The sequence below is a fragment of the Procambarus clarkii genome, chromosome 69 (genome assembly GCF_040958095.1).
Source record: "Procambarus clarkii isolate CNS0578487 chromosome 69, FALCON_Pclarkii_2.0, whole genome shotgun sequence".
In the NCBI taxonomy this organism is placed as follows: domain Eukaryota; kingdom Metazoa; phylum Arthropoda; class Malacostraca; order Decapoda; family Cambaridae; genus Procambarus; species Procambarus clarkii.
This window is the reverse complement of record NC_091218.1, coordinates 12,841,033-12,854,597: the sequence shown is the minus strand read 5'-3', so window position 1 is coordinate 12,854,597 and position 13,565 is coordinate 12,841,033. Positions and strand designations below refer to the sequence as shown.

Sequence of the window (13,565 nt, the reverse complement as noted above, 5' to 3'; positions counted from 1 at the left end):
TAAGTCCAACACCAACTTGCTGGTTGGTCAGTAAGGTATTGTGGTGGTCTTAATAACCCTCCAGAGGTTGATAGGTCTTAAGTCCAACACCAAACTTGCTGGTTGGTCAGTAAGGTATTGTGGTGGTCTTAATAACCCCTCCAGAGGTTGATAGGTCTTAAGTCCAACACCAAACTTGCTGGTTGGTCAGTAAGGTATTGTGGTGGTCTTAATAACCCCTCCAGAGGTTGATAGGTCTTAAGTTCAACACCAAACTTGCTGGTTGGTCAGTAAGGTGTTGTGGTGGTCTTAATAACCCTCCAGAGGTTGATAGGTCTTAAGTCCAACACCAAACTTGCTGGTTGGTCAGTAAGGTATTGTGGTGGTCTTAATAACCCCTCCAGAGGTTGATAGGTCTTAAGTCCAACACCAAACTTGCTGGTTGGTCAGTAAGGTATTGTGGTGGTCTTAATACCCCTCCAGAGGTTGATAGGTCTTAAGTCCAACACCAAACTTGCTGGTTGGTCAGTAAGGTATTGTGGTGGTCTTAATAACCCTCCAGAGGTTGATAGGCCTTAAGTCCAACACCAAAACACAAATCTTAAACCTTAAATTCCTCTCTCAACTTAACAGTAAGTTGATCAAACCAAAACATTGTAAACTTGCTTCACAAAACACCAAATTAAGTACACCAATTACTCTACTCCGTTGTACAGGGAACAGGGGTCTGGAAGGTAAACCGTTGTACAGAGAACAGGGGTCTGGAAGGTAAACCGTTGTACAGAGAACAGGGGTCTGGAAGGTAAACCGTTGTACAGAGAACAGGGGTCTGGAAGGTAAACCGTTGTACAGAGAACAGGGGTCTGGAAGGTAAACCGTTGTACAGAGAACAGGGGTCTGGAAGGTAAACCTTTGTACAGAGAACAGGGGTCTGGAAGGTAAACCTTTGTACCGAGAACAGGGGTCTGGTAGGTAAACCTTTGTACAGAGAACAGGGGTCTGGAAGGTAAACCTTTGTACAGAGAACAGGGGTCTGGAAGGTAAACCTTTGTACATAGAACAGGGGTCTGGAAGGTAAACCTTTGTATAGGGAACAGGGGTCTGGAAGGTAAACCTAGAAGAGTAAGCAGGTGCTTGGAAACCAAATCCTATAGAATGACTATAAGAAGGCAAGCACGCGCTTAGCAGTTTACCTATCACTCGAGGGCTCAAGCTTAGCAGTTTACCTATCACTCGAGGGCTCAAGCTTAGCAGTTTACCTATCACTCGAGGGCTCAAGCATAACAGTTTACCTATCACTCGAGGGCTCAAGCATAACAGTTTACCTATCACTCGAGGGCTCAAGCATAACAGTTTACCTATCACTCGAGGGCTCAAGCATAACAGTTTACCTATCACTCGAGGGCTCAAGCATAACAGTTTACCTATCACTCGAGGGCTCAAGCATAACAGTTTACCTATCACTCGAGGGCTCAAGCATAGCAGTTTACCTATGAGTTTACCTATAACTTGAGGGCTCAAGTATAGCAGTTTACCTATCACTCGAGGGCTCAAGCATAACAGTTTACCTATCACTCGATGGCTCAAGCATAACAGTTTACCTATCACTCGAGGGCTCAAGCATAACAGTTTACCTATCACTCGAGGGCTCAAGCATAGCAGTTTACCTATGAGTTTACCTATAACTTGAGGGCTCAAGTATAGCAGTTTACCTATGAGTTTACCTATAACTTGAGGGCTCAAGTATAGCAGTTTACCTATCACTCGAGGGCTCAAGTATAGCAGTTTACCTATCACTCGAGGGCTCAAGCATAACAGTTTACCTATCACTCGAGGGCTCAAGCATAACAGTTTACCTATCACTCGAGGGCTCAAGCATAACAGTTTACCTATCACTCGAGGGCTCAAGCATAACAGTTTACCTATGAGTTTACCTATAACTTGAGGGCTCAAGTATAGCAGTTTACCTATCACTCGAGGGCTCAAGCATAACAGTTTACCTATCACTCGAGGGCTCAAGCATAGCAGTTTACCTATCACTCGAGGGCTCAAGCATAACAGTTTACCTATCACTCGAGGGCTCAAGCATAACAGTTTACCTATCACTCGAGGGCTCAAGCATAGCAGTTTACCTATCACTCGAGGGCTCAAGCATAGCAGTTTACCTATGAGTTTACCTATAACTTGAGGGCTCAAGTATAGCAGTTTACCTATCACTCGAGGGCTCACGCAGTCATGGCTGGACATAAAGCAGCAAGCAAAGTAATATAACGTGTGCAGGATACATACAGCCACAGGTGGGTGTATCAAGCTACCCCGTATACACACACAGGACTTACACGTGGGTAATTCAACATATCATATGTGTAAAGCACTTGCCTAACTTAACGGGACTTAACTACAGATAAACTGCCAATTTGGGTTCACCAATAACACGGGGAAAAGCGATTTGGAGCCGTGCGGTGGATTCGAACCTGCCACCGTGGGTACTCCCATGCACACGCCTCGAACCCCTGGACACTAGTACGCTATAAGTAACGTGTGTGTTTGTGTGTTTATTTCTAAGGAAGCGTTATCTTGAGATGATTTCGGGGCTTTAGTGTCCCCGCGGCCCGGTCTTCGACCAGGCCTCCACCCCCAGGAAGCAGCCCGTGACAGCTGACTAACACCCAGGTACCTATTTTACTGTTACGTAACAGGGGCATAGGGTGAAAGAAACTCTGCCCATTGTTTCTCGCCGGCGCCTGGGATCGAACCCAGGACCACAAGTCCAGTGTGCTGTCCGCTCGGCCGACCGGCTCAGCGTGGATGACAATCTTCTATTAGAACCTGTTTATAGCAGAGATCCTCTGCCTTTTGAGTTCAGATCCTGTGTTGTCTGTCTAAATGTACGATATGGAATGCTCGACACGAGGGGGGGGGGGGAACGCACGGTACCCCCAACACCGTAACTGTGAACACAACGGGTCTCTCTTACCGTGCAGGTCTGTCTCTCAGGCACGTCGCCTCACTGTGAATCCAACAGTCAACCTCTCACTTGCAGAGAATTCACTCCATTGATTTTCACTTGTTTCAGATTAGACCTCAACATAACCCGTGCGCCAACCCGTCCTGAGGCCAAGTAAGTAATTATCAAAAGAAGGCACCAATCCGGGAAGGTCCCGAGGCCAAGTCCATTCCATCCAGCGGTCGACCCCCAAAGAAGCATTTGTCTATTATATTTAACACGCTGTTCTTGCAAAATAGGAATTTTCTCAAATATAAATTAATATTGTTATATATTAGTATACTGTGCGTATTTAGGCACTGCTTAGGTTAGTTCTGTTGGTGATTATCTGTATTTGTAGTAAGCGGGTGAAGCATTTACTAACCCGTCTTCGACTCTAGTCCATTCCATCCAGCGGTCGACCCCCCCCAGACGCATGCAAAATTTTTAACATGCTGTTCATTCAAAACGGGAATTTCTCAAATATAAATTAATATTACAATATATTAGGATATTGTGCATATGTAGGCACAGGTTAGGTTAGGTGTTTAGGTTCTGTTGGCGAGTATTTGTATTTGTAGTACGTGGGTGAAGCATTTACAGCGTTGTGGTTCGAACACCAGTCGTCAGTGACGCACTTGTTCCGGAAGTGTTCGAACCTCATCAGTTGTGAGTCGTGTGTAAACCGTTTTTCATTCATGAACAGCGGGTTTGGCGGGTGGATGGAATCACTTTTGGGTCTTTGTTTGTTGAACGGGCTGGCATTTCAGCCCGTCCTCATCAATAATGCGCAAATGCTCGATAATCCAGCCGCCAAACATCCTGTTTATAAATGAAAAACGGTTTACGAACGACTGATGACGTTCGAACATGTCTTGAACAGTGCTTCGCTGATCGAATCGTAATTCTGTAAATGCTTCACCCAAGTACTTCAAGTACAAATAATCATCAAAAGAACTTAAACGTTGAACTATACATAGAACTTTAATACATAATAATTTTAATTTATATGAGAAGAACACCATGTTGAATACCCCGCCAAACACACACCGAAACTACGACGTTGGTACAACGTTCGAACAAGTTTTACCACCACCTAACCAATTATAACAACCAATATAGCAAGTTGTAACAACGTTCTAATACGTCATAAACACGTTAAGCCAAGATGTAACAACTTTATTACAAGTTGTAACAAGCGGAAAATAGAGACAGTTTCGCTTTGTGTTTCCAGGGACACAGTATGTTTAAATTGATGAATGCGTCTTGAGAGGGGGAGGGGGGGGACGGCCGCTGCTTTAATGATCCTAGCTTGAGGACTGGTTGTTTTGGAAATAGGTTGTCAGGTTTCTTTTACAGTTTAAGTGTTTTGTATATTTTGGTCGGGTTCTATCTTAGTATTTCAATTAATATTCTTAATGTTTAGAGTTTTGGCTGAGAAATATTGTAATGAAATTAAAATCCATCTCCTAACACACACACACACACACACACACACACACACACACACACACACACACACACACACACACACACACACACACACACACACACACACAAACATGGAATGCACTAGGCAGTGATGTGGTGGAGGCTGACTCCATACACAGTTTCAAATGTAGATATGATAGAGCCCAATAGGCTCAGGAACCTGTACATCAGTTGATTGACAGTTGAGAGGCGGAACCAAAGAGCTGGAGCTCGACCCCCGCAAGCACAAATAGGTGAATACACACACACACACACACACACACACACACACTTCAAAGCATTATATGACAAAGAGTGCTGGGAAGACGGAACACCACGAGCGTAGCTCTCATCCTGTAACTACACTTAGGTAATTAACACTTAGGAAATTACACTCGATACATGGGTCTTACAGCTGAGTGGATAGCGCTCGGAGGTCGTAATCCTAAGGGCCTGGTGCACCTGTTCACCTAGCAGTAAATAGGTACCTGGGAGTTAGATAGGTGTTACGAGCTGCTTCCAGGGGAATGTGTGTGTTAGAGAGAAACATATGTAGTAGATATAATAGAGGAAAATAGATTGCTTAGAAAGGCGGGGTCCAAGAGCTAAAAGCTCGAATCTCGAATCTGAAGACACACACAAATAGTAAATACAGACACACACACACACATATATATATATATATATATATATATATATATATATATATATATATATATATATATATATATATATATATATATATATATATATATATGTTTATATATATATATATATATATATATATATATATATATATATATATATATATATATATATATATATATATATATATATATATATATATATATATATCTTTTAGGGGTAACTTATATATACCGCCGCTAGCGACACAGTTAATAAGTGGCACTCAAATTTTTCTTCCCGCGATTAAATTTAAATTTGTGTTTGTGAAGAGGCGGCGAGGACTCCGCGGCGATGGTGACCTCTTTCTTGAGCGGCGGTCTCTCCGGCAGGCCACCGTGGTCCTCGTCCTCGCTCCTCTTGTCTGAGAACCCGCTGTCCTTCCCTCCTTCGTCCAGCGAAGCTATCGAGTCTTCGCTAATGTCGTGGTCGGGATCCTTCTTGCCCTTCGAGTCTTCGTCCGATTCCTCTTCCTCGTCAATGGGCAAGATGGTGCGGTCGGCATCAGCGCGCGAAGTCGGATTCTCTTTACTTATCAGAACGTTGTTTTCTGGGTGAGAATCGTCCGAATCCTCGTCTTCCTTCGGGGCTGCCTCCTGGAGACCCGCGGGGGGGACTACCCCCAGGGGATGTGAGGGCGTTGGCTCTGACGACTGCTGAAGGGCGGAGGGGCTGAGGGGCAGCGAACTGTTGCCGCAGGTCAGATTCTGCGTCCGCCGCCGGAAACTCTCCGAGCGCATCGACCGCGTCCGGCGACTCTTCTTTCCTTTCGCCAGACGAAGCAAAAACTGCGGGGAACACGAGGTTGGTGTTAGGCTTATGAGGGATGTGTAGTGCTGCGTGTCACCAACATGATACATGCCAGGTTCACCAACATGATACATGCAGGTTCACCTACATGATACGTGCAGGTTCACCAGCATGATACATGCCAGGTTCACCAACATGATACATGCTAGGATCACCAGCATGATACATGCCAGGTTCACCAACATGATACATGCCAGGTTCACCAACATGATACATGCAGGTTCACCTACATGATACGTGCAGGTTCACCAGCATGATACATGCCAGGTTCACCAACATGATACATGCTAGGATCACCAGCATGATACATGCCAGGTTCACCAACATGATACATGCCAGGTTCACCAGCATGATACATGCCAGGTTCACCAACATGATACATGCTAGGATCACCAGCATGATACATGCCAGGTTCACCAACATGATACATGCCAGGTTCACCAACATGATACATGCCAGGTTCACCAACATGATACATGCCAGGTTCACCAACATAATACATGCCAGGGTCACCAACATGATACATGCTAGGATCACCAGCATGATACATGCCAGGTTCACCAACATGATACATGCCAGGTTCACCAACCTGATACATGCAATAACAATAACAGAGGATACAGACGGTACACCAGAGGATACAGACGGTACACCAGAGGATACAGACGGTACACCAGAGGATACAGGCGGTACACCAGAGGATACAGACGGTACACCAGAGGATACAGACGGTACACCAGAGGATACAGGCGGTACACCAGAGGATACAGACGGTACACCAGAGGATACAGACGGTACACCAGAGGATACAGACGGTACACCAAAGGATACAGACGGTACACCAGAGGATACAGACGGTACACCAGAGGATACAGACGGTACACCAGAGGATACAGACGGTAAACCAGAGGATACAGACGGTACACCAGAGGATACAGACGGTACACCAGAGGATACAGGCGGTACACCAGAGGATACAGACGGTACACCAGAGGATACAGACGGTACACCAGAGGATACAGACGGTACACCAGAGGATACAGACGGTACACCAGAGGATACAGACGGTACACCAGAGGATACAGACGGTACACCAGAGGATACAGACGGTACACCAGAGGATACAGACGGTACACCAGAGGATACAGGCGGTACACCAGAGGATACAGACGGTACACCAGAGGATACAGACGGTACACCAGAGGATACAGACGGTACACCAGAGGATACAGACGGTACACCAGAGGATACAGACGGTACACCAGAGGATACAGACGGTACACCAGAGGATACAGACGGTACACCAGAGGATACAGACGGTACACCAGAGGATACAGACTCGGAACAATAACGAAGCTCCCGGAAAAAGTCCATATTATACCGAGGAAAGATTGGAAGTAAACATGACACACGACACACAGGACACATAGAGGAGACACAGACACAGGACAGACAGAGGAGACACAGACACATGACACAGAAGAGACACAGGACACACAGAGGAGACACAGACACATGATACAGGACACATAAGAGACACAGGACACACAGAGGAGACACAAGACACACAGAGGAGACACATACACATGACACACAGAGGAGAGACAGACACAGGACACACAGAGGAGACACAAGACACACAGAGGAGACACATACACATGACACAGGACACACAGACACATGACACACAGAGGAGACACAGACACATGACACAGGACACAGGAGACACAGACACAGGACACAGGAGACACACAGGGTACTCACAGCGAGGTAAGCGACGCAGAGGGCCCGCGCGAGAGCCAGGACCTTGCCGAGGAAGTGCTTGTCGCTGCTCCAGGCCTCCTGTACCGGGGCCGCCAGCTCCCATAGCTCGAGCTCCTGTACAACAAGGGCCAGATTCACAAAAGCACTTACGCAAGCACTTACGAACCTGGGGCCAGATTCACAAAAGCACTTACGCAAGCACTTACGAACCTGGGGCCAGATTCACAAAAGCACTTACGCAAGCACTTACGAACCTGGGGCCAGATTCACAAAAGCACTTACGCAAGCACTTACGAACCTGGGGCCAGATTCACAAGAGCACTTACGCAAGCACTTACGAACCTGGGGCCAGATTCACAAAAGCACTTACGAACCTGGGGCCAGATTCACAAAAGCACTTACGCAAGCACTTACGAACCTGGGGCCAGATTCACAAAAGCACTTACGCAAGCACTTACGAACCTGGGGCCAGATTCACAAAAGCACTTACGCAAGCACTTACGAACCTGGGGCCAGATTCACAAGAGCACTTACGCAAGCACTTACGAACCTGGGGCCAGATTCACAAAGGCACTTACGCAAGCACTTACGAACGTGTACATCGTTCCTCAATCTTTGACGGCTTTTGTTACATTTATTAAACAGTTTACAAGCATGAAAACTTGTCAATCAACTGTTGTTATTGTTATAAACAGCCTCCTGATGCTTCGGAGCTCTTTAACTGTTTAATAATTGGAAACAAAGTCGCCAAAGATTAAGAAAAGATGTACAGGTTCGTAAGTTTTTGCGTAAGTGCTTTCGTGAATCTGGCCCCAGGTCATTGAAATTGAAATTGAAATAAGTTTATTGAGGTAAAATACACACAAAGGGATGAGGTAGCTCAAGCTATTCTCACCCCGTTCAGTACAACGTGTTAATACATACATATACACACATCACAAACAATAAACACATTAGCAAACATTCTGAGAGATAAACATATACATTTGCCCGAAACGCTTTGCGTAATAGTGGCTTTAGGCATTGTATGTACTAGCTCTTATCTATAAAGCCAACAAACTTTGTAAAATCTCTTTATGTATGTACCTTTGCCTAAATAAAAATTATTATTATTATTATTATTATTTCCTCCCTCACAAGTAGTATGTTATCAGACGTACACACAAATACTTTTATGACCTAGGTATACTGTATAGACAATTTGCAAGACACCTGCAGATAATTCAACAAAATATTACAATCTTGGTGCAAAATTCTTATATCTCTCAATGTCATGAAACACTGGTAGTTTAGCCTGGCCTCCAATACCCATACTTCTTGTCATAAGCAAGTCCCAGCTGTGTCTGGGTACAAGTGACAGGGTGAACAACCCAGCGGGTTTTCTTCCTATTGGGGAGTGTTGTACATGCTGCTATGGCGGTGTGTCCACTCACAGGATGAGTGGCGCTGGCCAATACTGTCACTATGGCGGTGTGTCCACTCACAGGATGAGTGGCGCTGCCCAATACTGTCACTATGGCGGCGTGTCCACTCACAAGATGAGTGGCGCTGCCCAATACTGTCACTATGGCGGCGTGTCCACTCACAGGATGAGTGGCGCTGCCCAATACTGTCACTATGGCGGCGTGTCCACTCACAGGATGATTGGCGCTGCCCAATACTGTCACTATGGCGGCGTGTCCACTCACAGGATGAGTGGCGCTGCCCAATACTGTCACTATGGCGGCGTGTCCACTCACAAGATGAGTGGCGCTGCCCAATACTGTCACTATGGCGGCGTGTCCACTCACAGGATGAGTGGCGCTGCCCAATACTGTCACTATGGCGGCGTGTCCACTCACAAGATGAGTGGCGCTGCCCAATACTGTCACTATGGCGGCGTGTCCACTCACAGGATGAGTGGCGCTGCCCAATACTGTCACTATGGCGGCGTGTCCACTCACAGGATGAGTGACGCTGCCCAATACTGTCACTATGGCGGCGTGTCCACTCACAAGATGAGTGGCGCTGCCCAATACTGTCACTATGGCGGTGTGTCCACTCACAGGATGAGTGGCGCTGCCCAATAGTATCACTATGGCGGTGTGTCCACTCACAGGATGAGTGGCGCTGCCCAATACTGTCACTATGGCGGCGTGTCCACTCACAGGATGAGTGGCGCTGCCCAATACTGTCACTATGGCGGCGTGTCCACTCACAGGATGAGTGGCGCTGCCCAATACTATCACTATGGCGGCGTGTCCACTCACAGGATGAGTGGCGCTGCCCAATACTGTCACTATGGCGGCGTGTCCACTCACAAGATGAGTGGCGCTGCCCAATACTGTCACTATGGCGGCGTGTCCACTCACAGGATGAGTGGCGCTGCCCAATACTATCACTATGGCGGCGTGTCCACTCACAAGATGAGTGGCGCTGCCCAATAAACTCGCCCCTCGGGGCAAAGTTTAAATTTTCTTGTCAAAACTATTTACTCAAACGTACAAAAATTGACTGTTGGGGCTCAAAGAAAGAACGTCACATTTTCTAACATTTGACAACTTTAAATGGCACACTAAAGAAAAATAAAATAAACTAACGAACCTAACCCAAATTGGCTTAAGACTAAAAAAAGCAAATTTAGGTCTAATATTCGTCATGTTAGGCCTAATTTAATACATATATGTGCTATATTAGGCCTAATTTAATACATGTGCTATTTTAGGCCTAATTTAATACATGTGCTATTTTAGGCCTAATTTAATACATATATGAGCTATATTAGGCCTAATTTAATACATATATGTGCTATATTAGGCCTAATTTAATACATATATGTGCTATATTAGGCCTAATTTAATACATATATGTGCTATATTAGGCCTAATTTAATACATATATGTGCTATATTAGGCCTAATTTAATACATATATGTGCTATATTAGGCCTAATTTAATACATGTGGTATATTAGGCCTAATTTAATACATGTGCTATTTTAGGCCTAATTTAATACATGTGCTATTTTAGGCCTAATTTAATACATGTGCTATTTTAGGCCTAATTTAATACATATATGAGCTATATTAGGCCTAATTTAATACATATATGTGCTATATTAGGCCTAATTTAATACATATATGTGCTATATTAGGCCTAATTTAATACATGTGCTATATTAGGCCTAATTTAATACATATATGAGCTATATTAGGCCTAATTTAATACATATATGTGCTATATTAGGCCTAATTTAATACATATATGTGCTATATTAGGCCTAATTTAATACATATATGTGCTATATTAGGCCTAATTTAATACATGTGCTATATTAGGCCTAATTTAATACATGTGCTATTTTAGGCCTAATTTAATACATGTGCTATTTTAGGCCTAATTTAATACATGTGCTATTTTAGGCCTAATTTAATACATATATGAGCTATATTAGGCCTAATTTAATACATATATGTGCTATATTAGGCCTAATTTAATACATATATGTGCTATATTAGGCCTAATTTAATACATGTGCTATATTAGGCCTAATTTAATACATATATGAGCTATATTAGGCCTAATTTAATACATATATGTGCTATATTAGGCCTAATTTAATACATATATGTGCTATATTAGGCCTAATTTAATACATATATGTGCTATATTAGGCCTAATTTAATACATATATGTGCTATATTAGGCCTAATTTAATACATATATGTGCTATATTAGGCCTAATTTAATACATGTGCTATTTTAGGCCTAATTTAATACATGTGCTATTTTAGGCCTAATTTAATACATGTGCTATTTTAGGCCTAATTTAATACATGTGCTATTTTAGGCCTAATTTAATACATGTGCTATTTTAGGCCTAATTTAATACATGTGCTATTTTAGGCCTAATTTAATACATATATGAGCTATATTAGGCCTAATTTAATACATATATGTGCTATATTAGGCCTAATTTAATACATATATGTGCTATATTAGGCCTAATTTAATACATATATGTGCTATATTAGGCCTAATTTAATACATGTGCTATATTAGGCCTAATTTAATACATGTGCTATTTTAGGCCTAATTTAATACATGTGCTATTTTAGGGCTAATTTAATACATGTGCTATTTTAGGCCTAATTTAATACATGTGCTATTTTAGGCCTAATTTAATACATGTGCTATTTTAGGCCTAATTTAATACATGTGCTATTTTAGGCCTAATTTAATACATATATGAGCTATATTAGGCCTAATTTAATACATATATGTGCTATATTAGGCCTAATTTAATACATATATGTGCTATATTAGGCCTAATTTAATACATATATGTGCTATATTAGGCCTAATTTAATACATGTGCTATTTTAGGCCTAATTTAATACATGTGCTATTTTAGGCCTAATTTAATACATGTGCTATTTTAGGCCTAATTTAATACATATATGAGCTATATTAGGCCTAATTTAATACATATATGTGCTATATTAGGCCTAATTTAATACATATATGTGCTATATTAGGCCTAATTTAATACATGTGCTATATTAGGCCTAATTTAATACATATATGAGCTATATTAGGCCTAATTTAATACATATATGTGCTATATTAGGCCTAATTTAATACATATATGTGCTATATTAGGCCTAATTTAATACATATATGTGCTATATTAGGCCTAATTTAATACATATATGTGCTATATTAGGCCTAATTTAATACATGTGCTATATTAGGCCTAATTTAATACATGTGCTATTTTAGGCCTAATTTAATACATGTGCTATTTTAGGCCTAATTTAATACATGTGCTATTTTAGGCCTAATTTAATACATATATGAGCTATATTAGGCCTAATTTAATACATATATGTGCTATATTAGGCCTAATTTAATACATATATGTGCTATATTAGGCCTAATTTAATACATGTGCTATATTAGGCCTAATTTAATACATATATGAGCTATATTAGGCCTAATTTAATACATATATGTGCTATATTAGGCCTAATTTAATACATATATGTGCTATATTAGGCCTAATTTAATACATATATGTGCTATATTAGGCCTAATTTAATACATATATGTGCTATATTAGGCCTAATTTAATACATGTGCTATATTAGGCCTAATTTAATACATGTGCTATTTTAGGCCTAATTTAATACATGTGCTATTTTAGGCCTAATTTAATACATGTGCTATTTTAGGCCTAATTTAATACATATATGAGCTATATTAGGCCTAATTTAATACATATATGTGCTATATTAGGCCTAATTTAATACATATATGTGCTATATTAGGCCTAATTTAATACATGTGCTATATTAGGCCTAATTTAATACATATATGAGCTATATTAGGCCTAATTTAATACATATATGTGCTATATTAGGCCTAATTTAATACATATATGTGCTATATTAGGCCTAATTTAATACATATATGTGCTATATTAGGCCTAATTTAATACATATATGTGCTATATTAGGCCTAATTTAATACATATATGTGCTATATTAGGCCTAATTTAATACATGTGCTATTTTAGGCCTAATTTAATACATGTGCTATTTTAGGCCTAATTTAATACATATATGTGCTATATTAGGCCTAAAAATGTTAAGCAAATTTTATTGTCCATTTTTTCAGTAGCTTTTACAAAAATAATAGAGCTCAATATTACCATTGTTGACAAAAGTCTGTTTTTGTACTATCCCGTCCTCTTAAGGTTAAAGAAAACGGTCAATTTAATTATGGTGCCCTTATCCTAACCTGCCAGAGGACCCAAAACAGAGAACGGGAGAGTACAGTCACTGGTTAATTGCTACAGTCACTGGTTCACTCCTACAGTCACTGGTTCACTC

The 13,565-nt window shown here is 41.7% G+C and overlaps 2 protein-coding genes across 6 annotated transcripts in view; both read right to left on the bottom strand.

Annotated features, from left to right (window-relative positions):
• Nucleotides 1-123: 123 nt before the first annotated feature.
• Nucleotides 124-5,129, bottom strand: LOC138349654 (uncharacterized). 5 transcript variants are annotated; one of them, XR_011224014.1, is made up of 5 exons: nucleotides 2,190-5,129; nucleotides 1,980-2,078; nucleotides 1,704-1,901; nucleotides 1,338-1,646; nucleotides 124-1,205 (listed from the first exon to the last, which is right to left on the bottom strand). XR_011224014.1 is itself a non-coding variant. In XM_069311043.1 (5 exons), exons 1-5 carry the CDS (start codon nucleotides 2,224-2,226, stop codon nucleotides 680-682), a joined length of 1,158 nt encoding a protein of 385 aa, XP_069167144.1. In that variant the 5' UTR covers nucleotides 2,227-5,128; the 3' UTR covers nucleotides 124-679. The 5 variants fall into 5 exon arrangements, 1 of the variants encoding a protein (XP_069167144.1); XM_069311043.1 differs by having other exon boundaries at nucleotides 124-1,025; nucleotides 1,094-1,205; nucleotides 1,338-1,901; nucleotides 2,190-5,128; XR_011224015.1 differs by having other exon boundaries at nucleotides 1,371-1,901.
• A 139-nt stretch (nucleotides 5,130-5,268) lies between these two features.
• Nucleotides 5,269-13,565, bottom strand: part of LOC123772230 (uncharacterized) — a 48,133-nt gene continuing 39,836 nt past the window's right edge. Inside the window, exons 8-9 of the mRNA XM_069311041.1 lie at nucleotides 7,694-7,807; nucleotides 5,269-5,907 (exon numbers count right to left, since the gene is read on the bottom strand). Of these exons, the coding sequence (XP_069167142.1) occupies nucleotides 5,332-5,907; nucleotides 7,694-7,807 (690 nt within the window). The 3' untranslated portion in view covers nucleotides 5,269-5,331. The remainder of the gene's footprint in view (nucleotides 5,908-7,693; nucleotides 7,808-13,565) is intronic.

Coding starts and splice junctions, on each gene's coding strand:
- LOC138349654 (XM_069311043.1), bottom strand. CDS start 2,226: ATGTCCAGCCATGACTGCGTGAGCCCTCGAGTGATAG. Junction 1,902..1,979: donor CTTGAGCCCTCGAGTGATAG/GTAAACTGTTAT, acceptor GTAAACTCATAG/GTAAACTGTTATGCTTGAGC. Junction 1,206..1,337: donor CTTGAGCCCTCGAGTGATAG/GTAAACTGTTAT, acceptor CTCGAGTGATAG/GTAAACTGCTAAGCTTGAGC.